Source organism: Ceratotherium simum, chromosome 28 (genome assembly GCF_057802395.1).
Source record: "Ceratotherium simum simum isolate JZ-2026a chromosome 28, ASM5780239v1, whole genome shotgun sequence".
Lineage (NCBI taxonomy): Eukaryota > Metazoa > Chordata > Mammalia > Perissodactyla > Rhinocerotidae > Ceratotherium > Ceratotherium simum.
Window position 1 is genome coordinate 20,948,656 of NC_141927.1, and position 13,309 is coordinate 20,961,964.

A 13,309-nucleotide genomic window follows, 5' to 3' on the forward strand; every position below is an offset into this window, starting at 1 on the left:
AACATCACATCTTTGATTATTTTACTCATAATATTATATCCAAAAATATTAAAGATGAGTACTTTTTAAAGATTACCTTAAAACATGAAAAAAATCGTTTTGAGCTGAAATTTTCCTATTTCCGATAAAGATGGGTCATTTTAGGAAATAAGCTTTTGATCAGTGTTCTGATTCATATTGCGTTAAGCATTTGAACCTTTTAAAGAATGTTTTCTTGATTTGTGTGCTTATTTCTTTGTGATGTGATACTGTTAGTGGCATCATTTAAGAACTCCCGAGATTGCGTAGTGCTGTTGTAAAATTAGCATCTGGTTCTCAATACTCTGGGATCCTATAGAAATAACGTTGCCAAGTTTTAAAATGATTGAATCAAAATATAGAGAACAATAAGTTTCTCTTATTTGGGGGTTTTAGTATGTTCTTTGTGTGTGTTCTTTTAAGCATAGAAAATTTTGAAGTTATGATATTGATTCTCTTTTGGTTATTAGCATGAGACAGGGCACAGTAGTTTCTATATTAAATGTGCTCATTTATAGAGGTTAAATGTTATAAGTTCTTCCAGGCTCAGATAGCTGATGATCCCTAAGATCACTGGATGAGAGCAAATTATATATTGTGGTCTTGAATAGAGTTGAAGGTTTGAGGACCATTGTGCAAGTGTAGAGGGGAGAGCGTATGATTTTGCCATGTTAGCGAATATGAAGTCCAAGAGCTTCCTTCTCTTTCTAGTTTGGCCACAAAAACATGTTTATTTTTGAGAGACAGATGGTGAGAGGAAATGTAAGAGATGCACACCAAAGCTACTTGTACTTTCTTGGAGGAGGCTACCTAAAGAAATGGAACATTCTTTTCTTTCGCCTTCATGGCAGAGGGTGTGATAAGGGCATTCAACTCAGTCTCCTAGTTTTCCTACTAACTCATGTGAAGTTGGACGATCGTTCACTCTCTTAGCCTCAGTATTCTCACCTGATGAATGGGAGGGGAGCACTAGATCATCTTCAAAATCCTTGCAGCAACAAATGTCTCTGACCACTTCTGTTTTCTTCACTACAATGTGATGGTGCCTCATAGTTGGGAAGGAGGGCATTTTGAGTTGTTGGAGTGAGTAAGCTGTAGAGAGAAGGGTGTGTCTCATTTACTCTCGGTCTCTTCCCCATTGTAGGATGGCGAGTGGGAATTGTCTCACCTGCCAACACTGGTCAGTTGGTAAGAATCACCTGGAGTACAGTGTTGAAAATTTTTCAGGCTGCTTCCAGATTCAGAGCAAAAGTTTGTGTTTGACTAGTGATGTCTGCCTTAGGTGAGGAAGGGACGAAAGACAGGCAGTATATACTCTACCGTATTTTACAAAACACGCTTAATACTTACACACATTTGAATGGACTATTTAATAAGAAAATACTGTTATCCAGACTGGTATTAATTTTGTTTTCATTCTTTTAATGTTTTTCTAGGGTTTATATGAGACATTCTTTGTTATTACAAAGTTGAGCAATTTTGCTCTTGGAATTTGAAAGCTTAGACGTCAGTAGTGATTTGATTTCAAGCCAGGTGGACAGATGATCTGGCACAGTGGGGATTCACAAAAAATCCAAGACGTGAACAGAATGTTGGCTCTGTGTGGATATACATGATGTAATAAACAAAACAAAAACTAATGTTAACTCAATGCTAGAATGTAGTATGAAATGTTAGTTTGCAAATGAAAGTCTAGAACAATGAGACGCCCTTCTCTAATAGGAAATTCATTTCTTCTGCTTAGGCTTCTCTGAGAATCTCTCTTCATTTTCTCTTTAGACTCAGTCATCTCTCTCTCTCTCTCTTTCCTTTCACTTGAACTACATTTTGACCATGGGGAAATGAAAAATAAGGATTGCAGAGCTCTGTTATTCTGGCATAATTGAGACAGCCAGGACCAAGGGAGACAACAGAATATGGGCAATTTTAAACTATGTTAGAGCTGGCTGAGACCTAAGTGACCACATTTAGAATTTCACATATTGAATCTATAGACCAACTGTCACTGAGTGGTCATGGACCCCTAGAGCACTGTGTTTAGGAGGATTCTGAGGATGTGTTTGGCCTCAGTGGGATTAAGTACCATAATCGGTCAGTGAAGGCCCCATGACAGCATATGTGCTACCTGTTTCCATACCTCATATTCAAAACCCCTCGTTATACAGAGAGAGGTGAACTGATTCAGCACAGCTGGCAGTGGCCATGTGAGGACCAGAACTCAGATATTATCGATTCCATGCCATTACTTGAAACTAATATGCTTCTCTTATTATACTTGGAACTTTTGCCACTGAAGAGTTTATCATTTGGGTATAATAACTTGGGACAAGAGAAAACTTAGATGTCGCCAGGATACCCAGCCAGCTGCCATGGTTAGGAACAGAAATAGAGGGCAGGAAAAATATGTTAAGGGCATCATGCCTCATAGAGAAGTCTGTCCTTCAAGTTGGGGTTTACTAGAAAGCTATGGGCCAGCTTAGAGGACAATGTTTAGATAGTGTTTAGTGTTTATATGACACTTATAAATGTAAATGTATGGGTGTGTGTTTGTACCTGCATCAAACTCAGAAATTTTATCCTCGAAATACGGATTTTGACTCTCACGTGTCACGAAGTTGGTGATAGATCTGGTGCTGGATCTGGTGTTATGTTGAGCCTGAAGAGTGGCAGTGAGATGGTCTGTTTCCAGGACAACACCCCCTGTGCTGTGTGTGACAGAGAGCCAAGGGGCAGGGGTATTGTGCCTCTTGAGAGATGTGTCTTTTGCTGTAGTGAGAAATTCTTCTACTGAGTTCTTGAGAAACTGAAAAGTCTTTGTGTTTAAAGCTTAGGAATGAAAAGCATGAATTTAGGATCATACAATTTTATATTAGGTCTGTAAATTAAACTCAATTCAATTTTGCAAAATCTGAATAAGTGACTTACTTGCTGCTGAATATAATTTTAAAAATGTTTCAAGAAAAGTAAGACTGAAGTCCAGATTGTTATAATAATAATTTATTAAGACTCTAATAACTTCATTTACTTCCTTTTTTGGATGTTGATTTAGCAAAAGCTGAAATGCTAATTGAAACCCAATATCCATTTAATATGAAAATCTAAAAAAGTATGTGCTGTGAAATTTTGATTCTGTTGTTTTAAGACTATGAAGTCACTATCCATCATTTAAAAAGTTATGATGAAATTTTACAGTTGTAGTGTCTTCGGTATTATCATTTACATTAGCTCCTTGTCAACTTTGGAAAAACCAAGTCTCTAGGTTCTGGGAAAGGAGAGAATTGGAAAGAAGAGTAGAAAATTGACAGAAGCTTGTCAGTAGGAGGGAAGGACCTCTGTTGATTTGACCTAATATTGAAAATGTTATCTGGGCACAGGAAGAATTAACAGATGGCTCATGGTAGAAGAACTTGATGTCGATGTGGGGAGAATAACAGTGTGTCTTTACAGGGTTTGAATGTGGCATCTGTAAGCACTGTTGTAGGAGTTAAGATAGCTTAGCCTAGTGAAAAATTTCTAGCTATTTTCAAATTTATAACATATTTGTAAATAAGATAGATATCTCGCCCCTTTCTAGAAATGTGAGATGAAGAAAGGGATCAAGGCTGGTAATAAAGAAATTTGTAAGTGTTGAATATTAGAATAGAATTGGATGCTTAGAATTGGATGTTGAAGATTAGACACAATAAAAAAATCTCATCTGGGTTGGTGGAGGGGAAATTAGGCTTGGAAATCAGGTAGTGAATGCATGAACCTCTAGGTTTCCCCTCTGGCCCAGTATGTGGTGACTCAAACATCCTGGTGGTTTGTACGGTTAGCAAGGGGAGATGGATAAACGGTTAACTTTATGGGAAGAGAGAACCAGAAAACTTTCCAAGTATTTTTGTTTGGATTTTTTTTTTTTTCTTGAATATGGAGAGAAAAGGATAAAGTGCTTTGTTTACACTCTTGAATGTTGTATAGCATGATAATCTCTTAGGAAGAGCAAAATGGGACTCTTAAAATTGCTTGTAGGAGCTAAGCTTCTGGACAGTGTAATTTCCCAAAGATTATTCAGTTATGGAGAACTAAAAGGAAAAGTATGAATTTAGAATGATTTTTTTTTTTTTTGCTGAGGAAGATCAGCCCTGAGCTAACATCTGTTGCCAATCCTCCTCTTTTTGCTGAGGAAGATTGGCCCTGGGCTAACATCCATGCCCATCTTCCTCTACTTTATATGTGGGATGCCACCACAGCGTGGCTTGATAAGTGGTGTGTAGGTCTGTGCCCGGGATTCGAACCTGCGAACCCCGGGCTGCCAAGGTGGAGCATGCAAACTTAAACACTATGCCACCAGGCCGGCCCCTACAATGATTTTTTAAGGAAATACTGATTTGTCTTTTTCCTTAGGTCATTGCTGCTGCTTCCCGCCCCCCCCCCCTTTATTTTCAATTAGCACTTAAAATTTGAAACAGTTTATGTTTTTATTTTTACATGCTGGTACTATTTTTCAAACATTTCCTCTAAGGTTTTTGACGCTTATGAGACTTTAAAATGTAGGTTCCCTATGCCCAAAACAGTGCAATAAATGACATTAATGGTGGTTATAGTCCTAAAGTATCCACCGAATCCACTTAACCATATCATACCACAGCAGAGGAACACTATCTCATAGGACCTCGTTATGCATCAGATACACCTTTAGCAAAAATATAATGTGAAAATGCATTCTCATCTGGAATTCAGAGTGCAGGAACAAGCCCTGCTCTTTCTTTTCCCTCTGCCCTTTTCCTTGCCCCAAGTACAAACACACATCTTAAGGATGCTGTCGAAGATTCCGATTCCCTTTTTAATCCAATGGGAAGCCGTAAATATGAAGGAGAAATTCACAATTTAAGAAAAACCTATATAAATATGGTCAACACTGTTGTCTTATGCAACTGAAAGATATTTAATTTTTTGATGCCAAGGGCTTCAGTCATTATTGGGCAAAAGCAGAAATAAGAGGAAACAAGTCATCTACTTAAGGCTTTGCGTGATTGTTTCTCCATGGTTTCAAATGTTGGTTCTGATAGAAAATCAATAAGTTACAGGTTATCAGCATTATTTTTTAAAGCTGTGTTCTTTATTCTGACGTGTCACTGTCACTTGATATGCGAAGATTGTCTTTAGCTTCCCAGTGAAGAAAGAGAAGCAAAATCAGACTATAGCAAAATAGAAGATGCCTTTCCAGGACTCATTGATGTGTATTATACATAAAGCGTAGTATTTGCTCACTTAATGGTTCCCTGTCACTTTTACCCTGGCATTTTCCCTAGGAAATAGTGTAGGTCTACTTCTGTGGGAGCCCCCTTTGTCTAGTTAACTGTAGTGGACTCTGAATTACACCACAGCCTAAGCAAAATTGGTCAGCATCAAAGTTTCTCCAAAAGCCATTTCTTTAGCAATTCTTTTAGTGCCTACAAACAATTTTTTTTTTTCCAGACAAGATTCCTGTGTGAGTGCGAGAGGAAAGATTTACATGTAATATAGAAGATGGTTTTTATTATTCAGGTGGGATTCCTCGTTTATGTTTTAGCTTTGGGGCTTCGGCACCTTTGTTCCAGGGCAGATGTAGGAGTTCCAGCTCCTTGCTGTAGCAGAGGCGGATCAGAACCAGATCGCACCCTGGTGCCCAGCAAGGAGTTTGTGCCTTATTGTTCCTGCGTTGTTAACACAGCTGGCTGCCTGTACTCTGCCTGGTCCTCAGGGAGATGGATGCTCTTCATAGCTGCACTTGGGCATACCTATCATAGCATGGATGGCCATATAATTTATCTCCCAACTTTTATCAGGGTTGAAAGCTGAACTGAAAAAGACACATAAACTTGGACTGTGCCAGGATGTACGGTCACCCTGGACCTTGCATCCCTGAGGAGGGGAACTACCTGTTATCAATCTTTGTACTCCTAACATGCAGTAATGACTGGCTCGTTGTAGGTGCTTAGTGAGTACCTGTTGATTCAAGGAGGAAGGAAGGAATTGTGGAAAATTAATACTGTATTTATCCATTTAAACTGTACTTTTCTGTTTTATTACAGCTGGTAATGCCGCTGTCATCAAGTATGAGGAAAAGCCTCCAAAACCAGCATTTCAAAATGGTTCCTCAGGATCCTTGTATTTGAAGCCTTTGGTGCCCAGAGCTCATGCACATTTACTCAAAACTCCTCCAAAAGGTATGGTCCTCATTGTGGAAAGAAGGGGGAAGACAAGACTTTTTAAGTCCTTGGCTTGTAGGAAGTTCAATTTTGATGAGTTCATGATATATTGAACAATCATTTACAAAATGTCTGTTGAATAAAGACATATAAAACATTGTTACACTGAGGGAGCTATTCTTGTTCTGAGAGTCAATAGGTTCTGTAGTTAAAACTTGATACATATAAGTCAGCAGATAGAACAAAGGTATAAGGTGAAAATAAATAAAACCTATAGAGTTAAATGATTCTAAGGTAGTGATATGAAGTAATGAGATAGAAATGCATAGTTTATTTCCTAACTTTGGTCCAAACCATGTTCTTTTTTTTCCTATTCTTTCTCTTCTCCTTCTTTGTATTACTCACTTTGTAACTGCTGTGGCTATGAAGAATAACTTGCAGGTTTACAAAATATGTGGTATATATTCAATATGGAATATTTTCGTGCAGCTTTATCACAGTGGGTCTGAAGCAGGGTACAAGTTTCATCTGTGCTTAGTGAGTTGGAAGATTACTTAACTGAAAGGAAAATTGTGAATGAGACACTTGCCCTATAACATGTGACCCATATTAGAGAATTTGAAAAACACAGAAACATACCAAGTCCCCCTTAATCCCATCAACCATGAATAGTGGTTGCATTTCCTCCATTTTTTTTTCCTCTGCATATATAATTGGTTTTGTTTTTGTTTCAAGAAAACTCAGGACATAGTATGTACACTCTCCTGTGTCTTGATTTTTATTAATTTAGAAGTATATTGTGAGAATTTCTTCATTTTAAATGGCTGTGAAATAGTCCACTCTTTTCCATTTCCGTGGTTCCTGGACAATTTCTGACTTTTACTATGGCGTGTAATACTGAGATGAACATCTTTGACTGTGAACATTGTTCATTGCTTCAAATTCTAATTACTTCCGTGAGACATCCCTGAAAGAGGAATTACTGGGTTAAACTGTATGAATCTTTTTGAAATTGTTAACATATGTTACTAAATAACTTTCCAGAAAGGTGTTAGTCTCTCATAGCAATTTGAGAGCGTCTGTTGCCCTGGATCCTAAACATCTGTGTGTGTGTGTGTGTGTGTGTGTGTGTGTGTGTGTAAAGGATCATGTGGTAACCTGAGGTTAATTACCTAGTGAATGTTTATCAACACTTTTTCCTTTCTATTGAATTGAAGAGAAAATAGGTATAAATATTGGCAAAAAGATTCTTCAGTGTGTCAGGAAGTTCTCATCTGTCCAGGGTCTTAAATAAATTTCTGAGGCATCGAATGACCTCTTGCTGGGATGACATCAGTATGTGAATCTGTGGTTTTTATTGATGATGATAAAGCCCCATAATCTACATATACCCCATAGCTGAAAAGAAATATCGTTGAACTTTGATACTAAGATAACTTTCAGAGAATTAGGACTTCATGATTTTACTGATAACTTTATAGCACAGGAACTCGAGTATGCTAAAACATCTCGCTATTGAATTTGTAAGCTTTTGTATCCCAAAGGTTCTACTTGAATGGGAATCAGTGCTTTGCATTTATAACGGCCACATATTTTAAGAGATTATCCTCTCTGTAAAATGCCACACATAGAATGTGGCAGCTGTTCTAACTAGTGATCTGCAGATGATTTTGCCCAGAAATGACTCTATCATGTCAAGTAGAAGCACTCGTAGTTTTCCTTTAGTGACTTATCTTTGTAGCTCTGTACCTATTACCACTCCTGGTGTTTTTTTTTTTTTTTTTCAGCTTTATTGACATATAGTTGACAAATAAAATTGTAATATGTTTGATTTGATATACGTATACATTGTGAAAGGATTCTCCTAGTTATACTTTATACTGTATCAGTTCGGAGAGAAAGCCTCAGTGTGTTATCCTTCATAGCTGAATAGGAAGTGAACTGGATTTAATACTTGACAGTTGCAGAAATCGCACACTGGTGGCTGTCGGTCATAAAGTCTGGCCTTTTTTCTCTGTCAGCAGTGGAACAGCATTGTGTGTGTAATAAATGTGTAAATTCAGTTCTGTTAAAATTTGAATTTCAGCTCTTCTCGACTGAAAAAATACTGTAGTTTGTCCTGTTAAAACTGATCATGTTTGTGATGATGAATTCATATCACCCTTAAACTACCATTTTGATGTTGTTTGGAATATCATTTTATACTTAGAATATACTTGATAAAGGTGATTGTATCTCAGTGGTATTTCCCATCTAGAACCTAAAATTTAGAAGTTAATGGATTGTTTTTGAAAATATAAAGCAACCCTTATTTTTTAAGTGGTTTATTTTTGTGTGATATTTCGTATAAAACATAAGTGTATTTTATAAATATTTCTTTTATATTTTAGGTCCTTCAAGAAAAAATCTTTTTACAACTTTTAATGGAGGTAAGTGACCATTTTAAATATGAACGGAGAAAATAAGAATCTTGCTTTTTGTAAAGTCATGTCATCATTATAAGTTTTTAAATGTATTTACAGTGACTTTTCACTAGTATGCTTATAAATAGAATTTCAGGTTTGTGGCATAAACATAACTGCTTATGACCTGGGCCAGCATAGGGTTAAAACTTGGCGGCATGATTGACGAGCTGTCTGACACAAAAGGACATTTTATGAATAACAGATAATTTCAGTTTTTTAAAAAATGGTTTTTTAAAATGTGGTCTAAACGAAGTGGTGAATGTACTTTTTCCAAGATAAATGCTATTTTAGAATCAGATAGTCTTTAATTGATAAATAATCTCAAGATTAGATTTTAACACCTTTTAACAGTTCAGCAGCCTGACATTTCTCTGTGCTTTTTTACACTTCTATTAAACTCACATCTATCTCTAGAACAGCCTGCAGCCTCACCCATTTGAACCACAATTGAGAATCAAAAAACTGTGTCTCTCGAGAAGCCATAGAAGATTTCACAAATGTACTCACTACAGTTCCTATATTTTATCGATAGCTAATCGGGTCCCCATACACTACCTACATTCTCTTATTTAACATGCAGTTATAAGACAGTTACGTGGCTTCTAAGTCCATTGAAGATTAGAACAGCACATCAAAAGGGAGAAAGGTATTATTATAGTACATCGACTATAGTTTATCATGCATTGTGACAATGTTGGGTGCTAAGGATACAGTGGTGAGCCAAAAATGAACAAGCACCTTCAAGAAGGTTACAGGAAAGTCAAGGAATTGCACAAATAAACATAAAATCACAATTGCAGTAAGTTTTAGGAAGGAGGGTTACATGTTGCTGTGAGAGGCTTGGTTAAAGGGTATGATCTAGAGAGGGAGACCCGGGCAGGAGGTAGAAATTGGTGACCCCCCGTATATAGATAGTAAATAAAGAAAAGAGGGTGGATCATGTTACATAGGGAATAACTAATATCCTTCATGCTCCAAGATGTATTCAGTTTCCTCAGCTTAATAAGGCAGGGAAGTGTGAGGGAATTATATCACAACTGTTCATCTTTTGTAGGCTCTTAAAGCTAGACGAGACTCAGCCATGGAGAGTGATTTAAATTCTACAGGTCTCCAATAGCCTGAGTTTGAATATATGTTTCCTAAAGCTTTTCTAATTTGAAAAACCACAAAAAAACTACTTTGCACACAGTGAGTTTTTTATTTTTTGTTTTACATTTCTAGCACATCCTAGTATTTAGGAGAAAATGATAGCTAATATGCTATAGAATGACTTTTTGTTCATGTTAGAAAATAGGGTAATCTTTATCAGAAAGCTAGATGGTATGATAACTCTGTTTAACTGAGAAACTTCCAGAATGTTTTCCAAAGTGGCTCCACCATCTTACATTTCCACCAGCAATATTTGAGGGGTCACTCTCCACATCCTTCCTAACACTTGCTTTTTTCTGTCTTTTTAATTATAGCCATTCTAGGGGGTATGAAGTGGCATCACATTGTGGTTTCAATTTGCATTTCCCTGATGGCGAGTGATGTTGAGCGTCTTCTCATAAGCTTATTGGCCATTTGTATATCTTCTTTGGGGAAACATTTATTCAAATCCTTTGCCCATTTTTGAATTGTGTTGTTGAATTGCAGGAATTCTTTATATGTTCTGAATACTAGACCCTTATCACACAGATAATTTGCAAGTATTTTCTCCCATTCTGTGGGTTGTCTTTTCACTTTCTTGATAGTGCCCTTTGAAGCACAAATGTTTTTTGTTTTGTTGAGGTTCAGTTTCTCTATTTGTCCTTTTGTTGCTTATGCTATTGGTGTTATATCTGAGAAGCCATTGCTTGATACAAGCTCACGAAGATTTATGCCTATGTTTTCTTCTAAGAGTTTATACTTTTAGCTCTTACACTTAGGTCTTTGATCCATTTTGAGTTAAGTTTTTTATATGATGTGAAGTGGGGGGTCCAACTTCGTTCTTTTTTTCTTTTTTTTTTTTGTGAGGCAGATCGGCCCTGAGCTAACATCTGCCAATCCTCCTCTTTTTGCTGAGAAAGACTGGCCCTGGGCTAACATCCATGCCCATCTTCCTCCACTTTATATGGGGCGCTGCCACAGCATGGCTTGACAAGCAGTGCATCGGTGCGCACCCGGGATCCGAACCGGCGAACCCCGGCCGCCGGAGCGGAGCGTGTGCACTTAACTGCTTGCGCCCCCGGGCCAGTCCCTCCAACTTCATTCTGTTGCATGTAGATATCCAGTTGTCCCAGCACCATGTGTTGAAAACATCATTCTTTCCCCATTGAAATGTCTTGGCACTTTTGTTAAAAATTGTTGGCTGTAAATGTGAGGATTTATTTCTGGGCTCTCAAATCTATTCCATGGATCTATGTGTCTGTCCTTCCCGGTATGACATTGCCTTGATTACTGTGGTGTTATGTTTTGAAATCAGAAAGTATGAGTCCTCTAACTTCTTCTTTTTCAAGATTGTTTTTTGAGTTTCCATGTGAACTTTAGGGTCAGCTTGTTAATTTCTGTAAAGAAGTCAGCTGGGATTTTGATAGACATTGCATTGAATATGTAGATGAATTTGTGCAGTATTGCCTTCTTTACAATCTTAAGTTTTCTAATCCATGAATATGGGATGTCTTCCCTGTTAGTTAGGTCTTCTTTAATTTCTTTCAGCAATATTTTGTAGATTTCACAAAATGTTTGCATTTCTTTTGGTAAGTATTTGTGTGTAACTTTTCAGTGCTTTGAAAGCTGCCATTGATATTGGTCACAGTAAAAGAGCGTGTTAAATACCTCTAATATACCTGTTTTAATTTGAATTAAATATGAAACTTGGAAAGTTTCACGTAAGACATGTCTTAATTCATGTCTCAAGTCTATGATCATGTAAACTATTATAAAGGATATTTCTTCTGACAGGCATAGTAAATAATAATCCTCAATATATATCTCCTTTCTACTATAGAGAAAAACTATTAGCGTTAGGCATTTTCCCTTGCCACATTGTTGGGCTGACATCATGCCTTATTGCCAAAGCATATCATTGACCCTTGACATATCAGTGACCCTTGACAGGTAAGGTTATCAGAATGGCAAATTAACTCTTGATTAAGTGAGAAAAGAAATGGAAAGTAAGAATCACGTTGTGGTTTTGTTTGGCAAAACCTTTAACCATGGAGTAGAAATGGGGTATGTGACAGAGTTCGTGTTTGCCTGACTCCAATTAACTCTTAGTAATCAATGATCTAATAATTGCAATGGAAAAAGATGTATTTTAAGGGGTCAGCATTGTGATTTAATCTAGATTATGTGGCATGAACATGTGTTTTCCAAAAATCATAAATATGACTGCCCGGTTTTTCTAGTTGATAGTTATTATCTAAGACTAACCTGATATTATGATGAGCCTGCTGAGGAAAAGTCACCATGTGTTGGCTTTTGGAGGAACAGCTTTGATGCTAAGAAGTGGATCTTGTAACCTCTTTGATATTAGTTTTCTTTGGGTGGATCACGTAACCTGTTTGATATTAGTTTTCTTTTCTGTGTAATTGAAATGACTGATCACTAAGGTTTCTCCCTGCTATAATATTCTGTGACTGCAAAGCACCTTGACTTTCTTCATATTCTGCTTGCAAATAGTCATCTTTTAAAGTTTTTTTATTTATTTATTTTTCCCCCAAAGCCCCAGTAGATAGTTGTATGTCATAGCTGCACATCCTTCTAGTTGCTGTATGTGGGACGCGGCCTCAGCATGGCCGGAGAAGCGGTGCGTCAGTGCACACCCGGGATCCGAACCTGGGCCGCCAGCAGCGGAGCGCGTGCACTTTTCCGCTAAGCCACGGGGCCGGCCCGCAAATAGTCATCTTTTAGATGATACAGAAGACATTGCCTCCACATACAAACATGTTGTTCTGAGCATTAAATTTTAAATAATTTACTGTGGCTTTGAGAGAGGGTTTTTTTTTTGTTTGTTGTTTGTTTTTGTTTTTGTGAGGAAAATTAGCCCTGAGCTAACATCTGTGTCAATCCTCCTCTTTTGCTGAGGAAGGCTGGCCCTGGGCTAACATCCGTGCCCATCTTCCTCCACTTTATATGTGGGACGCCACCACAGCTTGATAAGTGGCACGTAGGTCTGCGCCCGGGATCCGAACCTGTGAAACCCAGGCTGCCGATGCTGAGTGCATGAACTTAACCACTATGCCACTGGGCCGGCCACTGAGAAAGTTTTGTTTTGTTTTGTTTTGTTTTTAAAGTAACAAACAGTGGTGAAGATTAAGTTGACCAACTTCATATCCTTTCATTTTAGTAAAATAGTCAATTATAGCAGTTTGTTAAATTCTAAAAAGTTTAGCATGTAGAGGTTTAGGAATCACTCCTTAGTTTTTTAAAATTTGTGACTTCAAATAAAATTCAGATAACTTTATATCCTGTTTTGTCACTCAATGTAAGTATTCACTTTTAATGACTAATACATTTAGCATGTGCACCAAAATTTAACTACTCCTCAGGAATATTTGGGGTGTTTCTGTATCACATTCATAAATGTTTCTATGATGAACATCTTTACACTTATCACTTTCAAAGTTTGGGGAAGTTTCTTGTGATAGATTCTTAAAAATGGTGTGAGTAAATCAAACGTGCATATTTGTA

General features: G+C 37.3%; 1 protein-coding gene across 3 annotated transcripts in view; it reads left to right on the forward strand.

The window, feature by feature from the left end:
• MTUS1 (microtubule associated scaffold protein 1) overlaps positions 1-13,309 on the forward strand; it is a 143,798-nt gene that overhangs the window by 73,546 nt on the left and 56,943 nt on the right. For all 3 annotated transcript variants that reach the window (XM_087418440.1, XM_087418439.1, XM_004428780.3), the window contains 2 exons: positions 6,075-6,209; positions 8,582-8,620. In XM_087418440.1, coding sequence (XP_087274566.1) covers positions 6,075-6,209; positions 8,582-8,620 — 174 coding nt within the window. The remainder of the gene's footprint in view (positions 1-6,074; positions 6,210-8,581; positions 8,621-13,309) is intronic.